The sequence below is a fragment of the Brachypodium distachyon genome, chromosome 3 (genome assembly GCF_000005505.3).
Source record: "Brachypodium distachyon strain Bd21 chromosome 3, Brachypodium_distachyon_v3.0, whole genome shotgun sequence".
Taxonomy (NCBI): domain Eukaryota; kingdom Viridiplantae; phylum Streptophyta; class Magnoliopsida; order Poales; family Poaceae; genus Brachypodium; species Brachypodium distachyon.
In genome coordinates this window covers 34,448,485-34,464,474 of record NC_016133.3, presented here as the reverse complement: position 1 = coordinate 34,464,474, position 15,990 = coordinate 34,448,485, and the positions used below count along the sequence as shown (strand labels likewise).

General features: G+C 55.3%; 1 protein-coding gene across 1 annotated transcript; it reads right to left on the bottom strand.

The window, feature by feature from the left end:
* Positions 1–12,347: 12,347 nt before the first annotated feature.
* Positions 12,348–13,799, bottom strand: LOC100829018 (chitinase 8). Its single transcript, XM_003574226.4, has 3 exons — positions 13,416–13,799; positions 13,209–13,320; positions 12,348–12,904 (listed from the first exon to the last, which is right to left on the bottom strand). Exons 1-3 carry the CDS (start codon positions 13,687–13,689, stop codon positions 12,532–12,534), a joined length of 759 nt encoding a protein of 252 aa, XP_003574274.1. The 5' UTR covers positions 13,690–13,799; the 3' UTR covers positions 12,348–12,531.
* Positions 13,800–15,990: the final 2,191 nt, after the last annotated feature.

Here is a 15,990-nt window from a genome sequence, read left to right as displayed (position 1 = left end):
TGGTCAAAAGAATTAGAGTAAGGGCCAAGAAAACTCTAGTGATAAATTTATCACTCTACCCTCAATTTTCATCTCCCTCAAGGGTAGCCATGGTTTTTTGTCATGGACTCCTAGGTTATAAATACCTCTCATGGAGCATGTATCATTCACTCTCCATTAGAATAAAATCAAAGGGGAGAGGGCTAGAGCAACCCAAGGAGTCCGCTCTCGAGTGTTTGGGTCGAGGCTAGTCTCGACTTGACCTCGGGACGCAACTTGGGAAGTCTAGTTTCGAGGTTCCGGGCCGTCTAGTACGACCTCGACTCGAAGTAGAGGGATCGGGTTAGAGTCTCGAGGGTATTTCAACCTCGCTACTTGGGAAGACAAGTTCGGCCCAAGTCCGATGCGGCCCCTAGAGATCTCTCGCCATAGGTGACTTGGGAAGACGAGTTCGGCCCAATCACTTGGCTAACGACCCCCTCGAAGCCTCTCCTAACACAGGACTAAGTTGTACCCGCAGGGTCGACTGAACCTGTTCAAAAAATATCGACGTGTCAACTTTTCCCAAGTGTACGACGACCTTCGCTATAAGACCGGCGTACACCCCCTACATATTATTCTCGCATTTGTGCCATCGTGCATTGGCACCCCGTACTCATGTTGTTTTCTAGAACAACAACAGTGGCGCCGACCGTGAGGAACTCTCGCCGCAATTGAAGATTTAATGGCACCGACGAAGCCTACTTCATCAGGTGTCCAACTTGCCGCGAAATCTACACGGTTACAAACGAAGAAAGCAAGCGTCTCGGGGGCTTCCGAGGAAGGAGAAATTCTCACCAATCCGGACGTCGCCATAAGCATGGGTGCTACGACGGAGGTCGTGGCCGCACCCCCGCTCCCGGCCGTCCCCGAAGAAGCCGAAGCACTCGGAACCGTTGTAGGCGGTCCTTCGGTCCTCACCAACGTGGTGGCAAGGATCGGCGAGCTACCTGCGGTTACCGCTCCCGCAAGGGACGCGGAACTCAGTATGCCTCGTTCAATGGGCTTCGCGCCACCTCCCCTGCAGCCGGTAGTAACCTTGCCCTCGGAGCCTACAAGGGGAAACAACGTGGCGTCAAGAGGATCCGCGCCGGAAAACCAAGGAGTCCCGGCTTACGACCCCTCCAACCCGGGACTACCTCCATTAGCGCTCGTCGCGATCGCCCATGGAGCTCCTTGGTACCACCCATATTGGGGACTTCCGCCGCATGGTGCTCTCCAAGTCGCACACGCTCCAAACCAACCTCGCTTTGCGAGCGCCCCGCAAGCGCCCTTGCTCCCCCCGCCGGGGCCGAACAAGGGGGCGACCAAGCTCCGCCTCAAGGTATGCCCCGCGGAGAACGAGATCCCAGCATACACGGAAACGAGCAAGTAGCGGAGTCCGGAGCCCTCGCCCGCGGTGAAAGAAATCCTCACCGACGCTCCGACCCTCCGAGAAGACGCCGAGATCCCTCTCCAAGTGACCCATCTAGCAACGAGAGCGACCCCGACGAAGGAGGATCGCGTCGCCAGAAAAACCGGAAGGGCCTACCATCTTGTAACCCGCTCACGCGGGAGATCCAAGACGCGGCTTTCCCGCCAAGGTTCAAGCTGCCGACGATACGGCCATACGACGGAGAGTCCAACCCTTTTCAATTCCTGGACGTTTACTCCACCACCATACGAGCGACGGGTGGAGGCCCCACCGAGATGTGCAACCTCTTCCCTCTCGCGCTCACCGAGATGGCGCAAACTTGGTTTTATAACCCGCGGAAAAATTCCGTGCATTCATGGGAGCGCATCCAGGAGGTCTTCATCGCCAACTTCTAGGGAAATTTCAAAGAACCCGTGCAAGCTTACGAGCTTTACGCCGTGAAACAAAGGCCGGGAGAGTCCCTCCGGAGCTTCTTCCATCGCTTTGCAAAGGTCCGAAGCCAAATCGCAAACCCACCATCGACGACCGTGATCGACGCTTGCATGGAAGGCCTTCTCCAAGGAGAAGTGAATCGCGCTCTAAGTCGAAACCCGCCAAAGATGACTGAAGAGCTCTACCGGATCCTGCAAGAATACGCACGGGGCGAAAACGGAGACATCGCCAAGAAGGACGCAGCACGCGGCACGCCAGAAGGGACTCCTGCATCGGATCAGCCCTAGGCATCTGCACCATCTTCCAAGAGGAAGAGGAGGCGAGGGAAGAAGGCGCCCGGCGATCAAGCTCGAAAGATCTTCGCCGTAAAAGGGTAAAACTCATCCCAAAAGACTTGGCAGCGCAAGAAGCCTCATCGCCCCGCCGAGGGAGGCGCCGGAAGATGCCTCATCCACAACTCGGCGAGCCACAGCACCGAAGAGTGCAATACCCTCATCGCAACTCGTGAAGAGTTCCAAGCATGAATGCAGGCCCGACGCAGGGACGAGAAGGCGCCCGAGGCCCCGCGCCCCGCCAACGTCATCCTTGCTGACCCTGCGCCCAAGGAAGAGAACCTCCCGTTTCAAGAACCCGCTCACCATGTCGGGGTGATACTCGGGGGCTCTGCCACAGGCCGAGGGTCGAAGAGGCAACGCAAGGAGTATGCGCGCGAAGTCAACGTCGTTGGAACCTTCACCCCAACACCACCCCAACAACTTTGAGTGGACCGACGAAGCTCAAAGGGCTTTCGAGGAACTCAAGACCTATTTGTCGACTCCTCCACTCCTCACAAGCCCGAAGCAGGGAGAACCTTTGCTCCTGTACCTCGCCGCGACTCTGGTCGCCGTGAGTGCAGCCCTCATGAAGGAAGAAGATGGGTCGCAACGCCCGGTGTATTACGTGAGCGAAGCTTTGGGAGGAGCAAAGGGTCGATACATCTAGATCGAAAAGATCACGTACGCCCTCCTCATGGCCTCTCAAAAGCTCTGTCATTACTTCATGGGCCACACCATCATGGTGCCGACGACGTTCCCCCTCAAAAAAGTCTTTGGCAACAACGAAGCCACCGGGAGAATCGCCAAATGCGCAACGGAACTGGCTCCCTTCTCGCTGGAGCTTATTGTGAGAACGGCTATGAAATCCCAGGTCCTCAGCGAATTCGTGGCCGAGTGGCATGCGCCGCAAGCCCCGCCCGAAGAGACGTCGCCCAAGGCTGGGCCCCCCGAACCACATTGGATAATGAGGTTTGACGGCTCCAAGCGCCTCAACGGTGCCGGGGCTGGAGTCGTACTCGCCAGCCCCGAAGGGAAGATCTTAGAGTACGCCGCCCACCTCGACTTTAACGCAACTAAAAACATGGCGGAATACGAAGCACTCCTTCTCAGACTCCGGTTGGCTAAGGCCATGGGTGTTCGACGCCTTCTCATCCAAGGTGACTCCCAGCTGGTGACAAACCAAATGGACAAGTCATATCAATGCCTTGATGAGAGGATGAAGAAGTATATTGAAGAAGTTCGCAAGATGGAACGGTACTTCCTGGGCATGGAGGCGCGACGCATCCCACGAGGAGAAAATCACCTCGCCGAAAGATTGGCCCGAACGACCGATTCCAAGGAGCCTCTGCCACTCAGCGCATTCTTCGAGATGATCCGTGTCCCATCCATAGGAGAAGAAGCCGATGACTCCGACGAAACTTCAAAGACCAGCATGGTCATCGATAATCCACCCTCTTGGATGACTCCAATCATCCGCGCTTTGAAAGGAGAGGTGGATGAGGAGGCGGAAGGCCCAAGCGCCAAAACTTTGCTTGCAAAAGCAAAGATGTACGTCCGCCTCGACGGCACCCTTTACAAGAAGGGTGCGGCCACGCTACTCAAGTGCATAACCCCCGACAGGGGGGCTGAGTTCATCCAGGAGATCCACTCCGGAGTATGCGGCCATCATCTTGCGCCAAGAGCTACCGCGGTGAAGGCTTTACGACAGGGATTCTATTGGCCCACCATGGTGCAAGACGCAATCGCAATACTGCGAAGATGCGAAACTTGCCAAAAAATGGCTAAGTCAATCCACGCGCCGGTGACGACCCTGAAGAATATCCCAATAACTTGGCCATTTGCACGCTGGGGAATGGACCTTCTCGGGACTTTCCCCGCATGCATCGGGGGCTGCAAATACCTCGTGGTGACGATTGATTACTTCTCCAACTGGATAGAAGCTGCGCCACTCGGCAAGATCACGTCACAGGCCATGCAGAATTTTTTCTGGGAAAACATCATATGTCGATATGGTGTCCCGCGAGAGCTAACCGTGGACAACGGCAAATAGTTCGACTGTGCGGAATTCATTAAATTTTGCGAATGCCTCGAGATCAAGCTGCACTTCGCATCCGTGGCCTACCCCAAAAGCAACGGCGTGCGAGAGAGGCCATGGACTAATCCTCCAAGGACTCCGCCAAAGGGTAGAACACACGGCCAGCAAGGCAAGAGGAGCATGGGGGGACGAACTCGCTAGCGTGGTTTGGGGCATACGCACCTCCGTAAGCCGTTCCACGGGCCGAACACCATTCTTTTTGGTGTATGGCACCGAAGCAGTTCTTCCCGCCGAGGTAGAGTTCCGCTCATCTCGGGTCGAAAGACTCCAAGAAGCTACTCCACTCGCCTTCATCGAAAATGAAGAGCATCACAAGACGGCCGTCGATCTTGTGAAAGAAGCTCGTGACAAAGCCCTCATGAGGCACGCCATCTACGAGCAGAGCGTGCGAAAACGAGCTTTCTCCCAAGGAGACCTCGTGCTGAAAAAGAACGTCGACCCAAAACTCCAGCGCAAACTCGACCCTAAATGGGAAGGACCATACCGCATCACCGCGGTGTTGGGCAATGGTGCATACCACCTCGAGAACATGGAAGAGAACATGCAAGCGAGGGATCAATAAAAATGAGTCATTGATAAAGAGTGACACGAGACACTCATACGACCCACCGTCGTAAAGGGAACCCCGTCGAGCAGCAATGTCAGGAAGGGACGATCCCCAAAACCGAGTCGCTGCCCTTGTGCCGCTCACCAAGGGACACCGAAAGGCCTACGTTGGCTCAGGCATCACCTAAAAATGTCTTCGGACATAAGTCGCCACCAGCGACCGGTACCTTGGTGGATCCTAGCGTGCCTCGAGGCCATCCGCCAAGTAGAACCAAGTCCCCCGAGGGTCGTAAGCTCCTTAAAACACATTTAAGGAGAACCGTAAATAAGCGAGTTATGCATTGAGCTTACTTATCTCAGAGAACCATGCTACCCGCGTGCGAGACATCGCGCATGGGCCTGCATGATAGTAACCGAGTTAAGGCTACATAATAATCACGGGAAAGCATAGCTTCCTGAAGTCCGAAGAGGGGAAATTCCGCATGAATTTTCCCGAACGGCAGGTCGAAATGTCCGGATCACTACCGGCGTATCGATAGCGACCCCCACAAGGTTACTAGGATCCGTGGCTCGTAACCATGGCTTAAGGCACCGAAGCCAAGTCGTATCCCAATGGCGATAGCAATTCATTACGCAAAAGTGTGATCATAGCGAACAATCGCGTCTGTATAAACTGAGGAAATATAGTACTTCGCCAAGAAGGAAATATAGTACTCCAAAGAACACATGTTGAGCCAGGTTAACATTTCCGATAATGTTGACTACATGGTGAAAACATAAGAAAATACATGCCGAGCTAGGTTGACATTTCCGACAATGTTGACTACATAGCAAAGCATGAAACACATCAACAAAGCTGCCTTACAACCTATATGTCTAAGCCTAGAACATGCAAGTCATGAGGCCATGTCATGAGTGGATATGCAACATCACATAAGTAAGCAACTGGGGTACCTTGTCGCCTCGAAAGGCAACAAGACTCAAGCCCCACCGTCACTCTCCTGAAGAGCGGGCTCAAGGCAACGCACGAAGCGTCGAGCCAGAGCGCGAAGAGAAGCTCCCTGGTCCGCCAGAAACTTTTTCGCACCGTTAGTCATCTCACCCTCAAGTCCACTCGTCTCGACAACGTCGTCCAGGACAGCCGCGACTGCAGATGAAACAAGTCGAGCACCCATACTCAGGAGGCACCTCTTCACGACGGGCTCAAGGAGCTCCATCTGTGAAGTAAGCACCCTACTAGCCTCATCCGTCGTACGACACGGGGGAAGATCCGGCTGAGGGGAGCCCTTCAAACAGAGTATCATCTCTTGAATCTTCGAAACCTGGGCAAGCAGGAGCAAGACCACCTCCGGACGGCTATTCGAGGGGGCGCGAGCATGAGGGGTGAACACCGGTCCGAACCCGGCATCCTCCGACTCCGCCTTGAGGGAGGCGACCTCCGCTTGAGTGAGCTCCACGTTGAGGCTGGCCACCACCAAGTCCTCCTCGGCACGACGGGTCTTCGCGATCGCATCCTTCTGGCCCTCCTCGGCAAGGCGGTCCCTCGCCTCCATGGACGCAAGCTCCGCCGACACCCGAGAAAGCTCGGTCTCGACGGGCAAGGGTGGCCTTCGAGGTCTCGGCATCCAAGGCCACCGAAAGCACCCCAACCTGAGCCTTGAGAGCGGGAAGGGTGCCCACGGCCTCGACCAAGCCTCTCACCTGGCAAAGGAAGAAAAATCGTGAGCGCTAGCCGGCAAAATGGACCTAGCAAGAAGGGAGACGAGAAGCGGACTCACAAGCTCCAACGCCTCGAGCGGATCTCTCACTCCTCCCTCGGTCCTCGGAAGCGCCTCTCCCTCCTCCGGAATTGGGGGCTCGGCCCCGGGAGCATCAGGCGCCGAAGGCTCCGTACCTGAAACAAGACAAGAAAACCCTGTGAGAACATTCCCGAAAGGGAATTAAAACGCTCAACACGCGTGCACTCACCAGTGACGGGAAGCTCCTCCTCCACAGGCCCACGAGCCAAAGAGAACACCAGAACACCCGCGTCGCTGGCTTCCGAGGAGGTATCCACCACAAGCTAAAGCCCGGTCCTTTGGGTGAAAACCGCACGCTCGTGAGGCGACGGAGGAAGGATCTTCTCAATGTCGATCTTCCCGGCTAGGTGCATGTCCATGGACTCTCTCAAGGGAGACCTCGACTCAGCCACATCGGCTAGGTCAGGAGAAGGAGCCTTCCTCTTGCGTGAACTCGGAGGATGAGGGATCTTGGGCATTGGGGCCACTAGCACACCCAACCCAAGCACGACCTGAGGCTTCACCTTCCCACAAGTATCTCTGAGGTGAGAACAGACGGCGATCATCGACGGAGTCGCAAGACAAGAGTACCGCTCGCCGGCCTTGATGAGCTTCCCGAACTTGGAATCCGGGCATATCGGTACCGAGTCGTCGAAGCACGCCGCCACAACGTTGTGGCATCCTCCCTCGCTGATGGTATCGACGTAAGCCCGATGCTCCACCGAGTTGTACGGCCCGACCATCTGGGAAGCCCACTCGGTCGCCTTCTCTCGAGAAAAAGCCGCTGAAAAACAAGCACAAGCACTAGCCAGGGTTAGTGTCAAGCAAACAAGAATACTTGAAGTAACGACTCAAGTATTGAAAAACTCACGCTTAGTCGCGCGTCGTGGGTGACGGAAGGCCAAGAGGATCCCCAGCTCCGCCTGTGGTCGCGCCCTCATCATGAAGCGGCCCGCCATCACCATCTCCTCGAGAAGGTCACGGAAGCTACGCTCCGAACGAGCCGACTTGATCCCGGCAAGCTCCCACTCCTCGACCAAGGACGTGCCCATGGGACGGACGACATCCCGAAGCACCCCAGGCCCAGAGTGTCGAGGGAGTCTGCCAGAGTGACGCAAGCTCGTCTCCGAAACGTCGACGAAGAACCACTGCGAGTCCCACCCGTCGAACAGGTGCACCGCGCTCTTCGCCGGCATCAGGGGAAACTTGTCGTGGAAGCCAGGACGGAGCCTCACGGCGACCGACCAAAAAGCACTCCAAGTGCTCTCGTCGGGGGTGCGACGCTCCTCCACGTGGACGGTGAACAGCAACAAGAATAACCTCATGGTCGGAGGCTCCCTCAAAGCGGTCTCGCAAAGCCACCTGAACACGTTCAGACGCAAGATCGCTGAAGGAAGCAGCTGCGCCAACTCGATACCATAGGTATCCAGGAACTCTAGCAGGAACGGGTGTACGGGCAGGCACAGTCCGGCATGAAACCAGCTGGTGAACACGACGATGTGGCCTCGACGCCTCTGCAGCTCCAGCCGAAGCTCACCCTCGTCAGGAAGCGAGGCGAGGCCCTTGCGGAAGTAGCCTGCCTCCACAAGGTCTGACAAGTCCTTCTCGGTCGTCACCGACGCCGGAAGGATGTCGGGAACCCGTCCCGGCGCGGCCGGATACGGCTCTGGCCGAGGTCCTATCTTCGGGCGTGTGACCTTCTTCGATCGTGGCTTGCCCCCCGATGCTCGTGCCTCGGCACCGTTCCCGTGAGAGGCCTCCCTCTCGACGCTCCCGCCGGCGCCGTCACGACACTCCACGTTGGATCCCGCCATCTCACCTACAAGAAGGAGCCAAGGGATTAGTACAAGTTGCAAAAAGAAAATCCTAAGGAAGCAACTAGGGAAAATCCATGTCGCAAGACCGTACACGACCGCCAGCAAAAATGAAAAAAAAAGCGGGGAAAAAACCCTCGGAAATAGCCGGATCCCCCCAACAGCCTCTCCGGCCCGATCCAGACCGGCGGCAAGAGAACAAAGGGAGCCCAGCTCCCACGAAGCCCACGGCCCGCTGAACTTCGGAACACCCCAGTGTGTAGGGGAATGGGCCCTAGGCCTCGCGCGCGTCCAACCGGCCCAAGATGCGTAAAGAAGAAAGGGGGTCCGGCTCCCCCGGAACCCGTTCGAGGCCCACGGCCCGGCTACAATCCAGCCCAAAAAAAAGAAAGAAGGAAGAACGCAGGAGGCCAAGGCAGAAGCACGCAGGGTGCTCGGTCGAATGGCCGACGTCCCTGGCGCGCCCTCGCTGAGCCCTCGTGTGCGCGCCCGCACCCCGCTATGCCTAAGCCGCCTGCGACGGAACGCTCGCCCGCGCATGGTGCCGAGCGCAGCCACGACGCGCGGTGCGCGAGCTTGCGCCGTGCCATAACCAACTCCGGCGTCCCCCGCCGACGGCACGCGGCCGCGCCACGCGCACGCTCCAAGGGCGCTCCCCACCAAGCAAACGCTGACGCCTCACGCGCAAGGGTGCCGCGCGTCGGCATAAACGTCTCGACACCTCGTCGGCCACGCCTACGCCGTACCGGACGCGCGTCCCCAAGCCGCAAGCCGCTCGAGGAAACGCCCATGGCCACTGCCGCCCCATTCTACGTAGCCCGAAGTGCCCAATGTCACGCCAGCCAGGACGGGGACGATTGCACGTGCTATGCTCACCTCGGCGGGGACAACGAAGCTTCTGAGTGCTGCCCCTCCTCGGCTCGAATTGCAAGCAACATCGGCACCTCTTGAAGCCACGTCGTCGTCGGAAGTTCAACCCCCACGAAGGCTCGATGATCTTCAACGTATCCTGGGAGACGGACGAACACCGAGAGCTGGCTAATTGCCCCAAAAGAGCCCCTAACGGCCACCGGTCTTGCCCCGTCCTTCGAGCGCCGCCGAACTCGTCTTCGGCGCTGGAAGGGAAGGAAGCAAGAGTGGGCATGAGCCTCGCCTCCACCCCTGGGTTCTGTTTTTATAGGCCAACGTCCCCCTCGACATCCGGGTCCAACCACCCGCGGGTCGACACGTCGCCGGCTGTGGGGCAGCCATTGTTCGAACACCAAGACAAGAACCAAGGGGAAAAGCGAAAAAGAAGCAAGGGGAGGGGACAAAGGATAGCCGTTGGAACGCCCGGGACCGGTCCGCGCTGGGCCCTGCGACCGCCGGCGTCACCCATGGTGACGGTGCTCCCCACCGAAAGAGGAAAGGAGGACGAAGCCCTTTTCCTCCCGTACGAAGGAAGAAGATGGCCAGCAACCGTCCGATCTAGGGCACCAGGTGATTTGCGGCCGTCCGATTTGGCTACTGGCCCGCGAACCGTTACGCCAGCCTAGTTGGGCCAGGCAGGCCACGGCCCAACAACGCGCGAAGTAAAAAAAAAGGAGGGGAAGCCGCGGAGAAGTACCTTGGCCCAAATAGGCACGGCCCGCCTGCCGCCGAAGCCCACGGCGGCCCATGAGCAAACCTCTGCACACGAAGGAGGCCCGGGACGCAAATTTTTTGCGAAAAAGCCCCTCCAGGGCAAGGGAATTTTGGGCCGGGTCCCTGCGGCTCTGAAGATTAACGTCAAGACCCTCCAAACTTCCCGAAAACCCGCGGGAGAACCTCCAAGTCCAGAATTTCACAAAAAAGACCTTCGTGGCCATGATTTCTCGCAAGGAAGACCCCGAAAGTGTCTATTTCTTCGAAAATAGGCCCCACGACCAGCAAAACCTCACGAAGGAACCCACCTGGGCTTGGTTTTTCATCGAGAAACTAACCTAGCCGGTGGTTCTCCGCACCAAAGATTCTAAAGCCCTCATTTCCCGCGGGAAAATTCCTAGGGGCCTTTGGATACACCGAAAGCTCACAAAACCACAAGTTTTGTGCAACAAGCCCACCTAGGCCGGGTTTTCTCGTGAAACCTACCTAGCCGGTGGCTCGCCCCGAGGAGAGTTACGCTCCAGGTATCGGAAGAAGAACCTCGACGAGCCATCAACGTTGGAGTTGACCCGAAGGCATTCCCAATACCTCCGGCTCAAGGGGGCTACTGTTGTAATATAATGAAATCCTTACATGTGCCGGGCCGTAATCCTATGTGACGGCAACCAAGTCAACAAATCTCAAAGACCGGTCAAATCACCATGCCAACTAAGCGCCGGTCAAAGGAGTCAAAGGGTCAAGCCCCCCATACCATGGTCAAAGGAGCTAGAGTAAGGGCAAGAAAGCTCTAGGTATGAATTTACCACTCTACCCTCACTTTCCTTCTCCCCATGGGGGCATGTATCATTCACTCTCCATTGGAATAAAATCAAAGGGGAGAGGGCTAGAGCAACCCAAGGAGCCCGCTCTCGAGTGCTTGGGTCGAGCCTAGTCTCGACTCGACCTCGGGGACGCGACTTGGGAAGTCTAGTTTCGAGGTTCCAGGCCGTCTAGTACGACCTCGACTCGAAGTAGAGGGATCGGGTTAGAGTCTCGAGGGTATCCTAACCTCGCTATTTGGGAAGACAAGTTCGGCCCAAGTCCGAGGCGAACCCTAGAGATCTCTCGCCATAGGTGACTTGGGAAGACGAATTCGGTCCAAGCATTTGGCTAACGACCCCCTCGAAGCCTCTCCTAACACAGGACTAAGTTGTACCCGCAAGGTCGACTGAACCTGTTCAAAAAATATCGACATGTCAACTTGTCCCAAGTGTACGGCGACCTTCGCTATAAGACCGACGTACACCCCCGACACATTATTCTAGCATTTGTGCCTTCGTGCATTGGCACCCCGTACTCCTGTTGTTTTATAGAACAACAACACATAATATACAGCGTGTGGTTATTTTCAAGTCGCCTATTTTTTCATAAATAAAGTTTAAATATCAGTCGACGTTTTAGAACCGTTAAATTAAGATCTGAGAGTCATCTCCGTTATCTCATCTCTCACTTACTATCGTTGGATTAATATCCGATGGCTAACATGTCAATTGATCTCTAACTAAAAACATGCAACTTATAAATAGCAAAACCGTATGGTTGGCGACGACTGGATTTTCTGGCGATACTCACACAGTCACACGCTATACGTGCACGGGGGGTACCACGCGGCATTTCGCGACACTTCTCTTTTTCTATTCTGGACCCATGAGTGTATAAAGAGCCCATTGGTAGCTTTCGTTCCTCGCATGTGGAAGTTATAGAATGCACGTGGCCCAACTCGATCGTCCTCAACTCAGGCTACTAAAAAATAGATCTCTAGGCCTTGTTCAGTTGTGCTCAGCCCGGTGGGATTTTGAGGCCCGATCCACGAGTATCAGTCTAGCCAAAAAATCTTTCCCGGCTCACCTAAAATTGTGTATCCAGTTATTCCCGGACGGGCTGATATCCCGGCCCAAACCCCGACAAACCTTGTGGAGATTGGAGTATTTAAAAAAGACATGCCGATTTGGTGAGGTGTTGCTTGCTACAATCCCAAAATTCATGGAAGATTGTTGTATTAAAAAAATAACATGTGGATGTGGTGAGCAATCTCATGTCAATATCAACAATAGCGGAATCGAAGGGTAGTTAGTATGGGACCATGGCAAACAGACTATCACCACCAAGTGGTTGATTCACAGGACTAAAGATATGCCATTCTTTGTAACTTCTCTTCCTCTCTTTTTTTTTGAGGAAATGGTTCAGCTTTTCTGGTCTTTAGATCTTCTCATGTGCAGCAAGAAAGCCAACAACAGTCAACAGTTCAACCAATTATTCCATCTCCTGTTGATGTCGATATATATACGGTGTATTGCATAATTAGCCGGAGCAAATATATATTCTTAGTTTCTTTATTCCACGATGGGGGCGTATGCCCCTTATTCATAATAAAACATCATACAAATACAGCTGCTGCACGCACTGTAGTTCGTACTGGTCTCCTGGCGTGCAGATTACCAGTCAACTATATATGTACTTAGCTAGCGAAGTTCCGCTGGGTGTAGCAGTCGAGGTTAGCCCCCGTGGAGACGCCGAGCATGCCGCAGTAGCGCGTGTAGTAGCCGATGCGGTCGACGTTGGCGTCGTTGCGGCCCATGCCGCACTCGAGCCCGCCGTTGATGATGTTGGTGATCACGCCGTAGCCGGGCACCCGGCCCGCGGCGGTGTCGGCGGCCGACGGCGTCCACCGGCCCAAGGCCACGTTGTGGGACGAAGGCTTGTTGCCCTGCGCCGTCATCCAGAACCACATGGCCGTCCGGAACGACACCACCGCGTCCGTCGACACCAGGTCCGGGTTGCCCACCAGGTCCTTGCCAATCGCGTTCCCGGCCAGCTGGTAGTTGGACTGCCTGCACATCATATTGGACAGATTAAGAATTGTTCATGCATCGGAATAGAGTTAATTTTGTTCATGACCCGGCCGGTCGCTTGGTCACTTCTAATTAGACGCGAAAACGAAAGCTTGTTTGGATGAGGTCGGGATTGGTGGCTGGCTAGCTAAATGTCAACACTGCTGTACTTTTCAAGGAGATTTTTGGGGCAGATTTTTCCAGTCTACGATGTGATATTCGCGTTGACCATTATGTTTGTTTCGCATGATGCTTGAGAAAAACTACGACCCCTTGGCCTTGATTGGTTTGTCATTTCGCTTACCCTGTCAATTGGATGGGTCCACGTCCGTAGTATGGCGGAGACGTGGCCTTGTTTATCTCCTCCTTGAAGCAGTAGCCCCACTGGAACTGGTCCGCAGCGCCTCTCGTCCCTCCTGCACGAATTTTACACCCACACAAACACGCAACATTTCAGAATTAATCTAGAATGCATACACGAATCGGTATCAGCACTGACGTGGCGACGTACCGGTGGTCTCGTGGGAGGTCTGGCCGAAGAAGGCGGCGAGCTCGCGCTTGACGTCTTCGGCACTGCCGGTGGTGCCGAACGCCGGGAAGGTGTTGGCGGCGGCGATGAAGGCATCGTACGTGTAGAAGCCCCTGGCCGGGCAGAGGGAGTTGTCGCGGTTGGGCAGCATGCTGTCGTACACCGACCGCGTGATCACCGACCCCACGTCGCCCTGCGCCACGGACAGCAGCAGCGCCGCCGCGCACACGGCCACCAATGCAAACCTCGCCGCCATGCTAATCCGCTTATACGAATCCCCTTTTCCCGTCTGTATGTGTAGCAACTCTGGGAGGAGAGAAAGGCTAGCTGTGTGATTCAGCTGCTCGGCTTGCGTCGGTATTTATAGCCGCTCCTGTGTACGTAGTGCAGGGGCAATGTACGTTGGTGACGATGCTAAGTATGCAACGAGGAATTGTTCAATTTTCCACGGTCACTCGCTTCCCCGATCGCGAGGGTGATAGGACGGACGGTCTGGATGCATGCACGCCGGCGGCGTCGGCGCCCTGATTCCCTGTACACATCTTACTCCCTACTGCGTACGTATGTATGGAATTCCACGCGTCCGGAGAAACAAGTTCTTTTCGGCGTTGGCGATACGCGCGGACTTCTGGGGATAGCTGGTGTGCACATGCTGGCTGCAGCTAGCTAGCAGCAGTGCTAAACTTGCTGCGATTGTACGTACTTTGTTTAATTTTTATGGTGATGGGGTACGTGTCCCATTTTGGTCAGCCTTGCACAGCGCATGGATAGGACTGAGAAGCTTCTGCCCAATCCGGGTCAACATCTCGAGCCATCAAATATCAGTATATCACAATGGCCCGCCGGCGTGGAAGAGCTCAGCCTGCGACCTGGTTCAGCCCGGAGAATTAGGCGGGGAAGAGAGGACACCTCCCGGTTCAGAAACCAGAGGCAATTTCAACTCGATCAAAACCATAATGAATTGATGCAGCATAATCTCAACGAAATCCCGTCTAACGCCGTGAAGCTACTTTTGTGTAATCTCAACGTAATCCCGTCTAACGCCATGAAGCAACTTTTGATTGATTAACCAAAGTACATACGGAGTACTACGTATTGTACTACTGTCCCAGCCCAATCTTTTTTTTTTTGGTAAGTCCCCGTCCCAATCTGATTGACTAGCTTGGTTAGAACATCTCCAACACCATACCCATAATTTAGATACCCAAAATCATTATGGACAGAAGAGAGAGAAAATTTGGGTCCTCAAAACTTATCCAAACTTGCCCATCTTTTGCAGCGTACCCAAAACGACTACCCATATCTTTTTTTTTATTTCTTTTATCTTTTTCCCACAAGCTGCTCGTCTTCCCCAAATCCAATTCCCGTCGTGAACCCAAATTGGACCCAAATCGGACCCAACGAGGCCGGATTCGCAGCGCCGCCACCGCTGCACGGCCGGAGCCGCCGCCCCGTCGCCGCTGCACGGCCGGGGAGAACTCGGGAGAGCAGCAGAGGCCGGCGGTGCAGCGAGCCCTAGCCGGCCGTCTGCTTCTTCGATCTGGGCGGCCACGCAGGTCGGGCGGGGAGCAGTGGCGAGGCGCTGGATGTTGGGGCAGGCGGCACTCAAGGACGCGGGCGCGGACGGTGGCGGTGGGGTGCGGGACACGGGCGGTGAAGACGACGGTGCGGGGCGCTCGGAGTACGGCAACGGCGGTGGCCATCTTCGTGGAGAACGGAAGGGGCGGCGCCGCGGCGGCCATCTTCGTGGAGGTCGGAGGGGGGGAGCCTGGGGGGGCGGCCGGCGGGAAGCCTTTTCGGGCGGAGCGTGTGCCAGCCGTCTCCTTCTTCGAGCACGGCGACGGGGCAGGTCGGGGCGGGGCGGCAGGCGGAGCTCGGGGAGCACCCGCTGCTGCTCGTCCGGGCGGGGAGGTGAGCGGGGCCGGGGAGGACCGTGGGGGCCAACAGCGGCGCGGTCCGGCCGCCGGAATCGGAGCCGGCGACGGAGGGTTGGGCTCGGGGTGGGTGCTGAAGTGGCTGGAACGAGGCAGTTGGGCTTCCCGCCCCTTTGTTTGCGTTTTTTGGGGTAGCTACCCATATTCGAGCTCTCAATACCCAAATAGGGGCAAAATATGGGTAGCTACCAAAAAAATTTGGGTATTTCTGGTGTTTAAGATGGGCCAGGAAGGCAGGAAGGGCAGAGAATTGTGTGTCCGACTGTCCCGTGGCTGGCTTGTGCGTGAATTGGCGAATTGCTTTTAGAGCTCCGGTTAACTAAAAAATATATTAAAATTTCAAAAACCGTACTGAAAAGTGTTAAAAATCTTCATATACATATGAATGTACTATAATATATATTAAATCTCTCGAGTATTTTTCGTTCCTCAACTACTGCGGAAGTGTGGATTTCTTCGTATACATGATATTATGCAATTTTGTCAACGAATACGTGAAGAAATATCAATGGTATAATAATAAAATAATAATGTGTTAATGAAAATTTCAGTGGTATAGCAATTAAATAATGATGTGTTTATGAAAAGCATTATAAAATAATATTGTAATACTTAACGGAGAT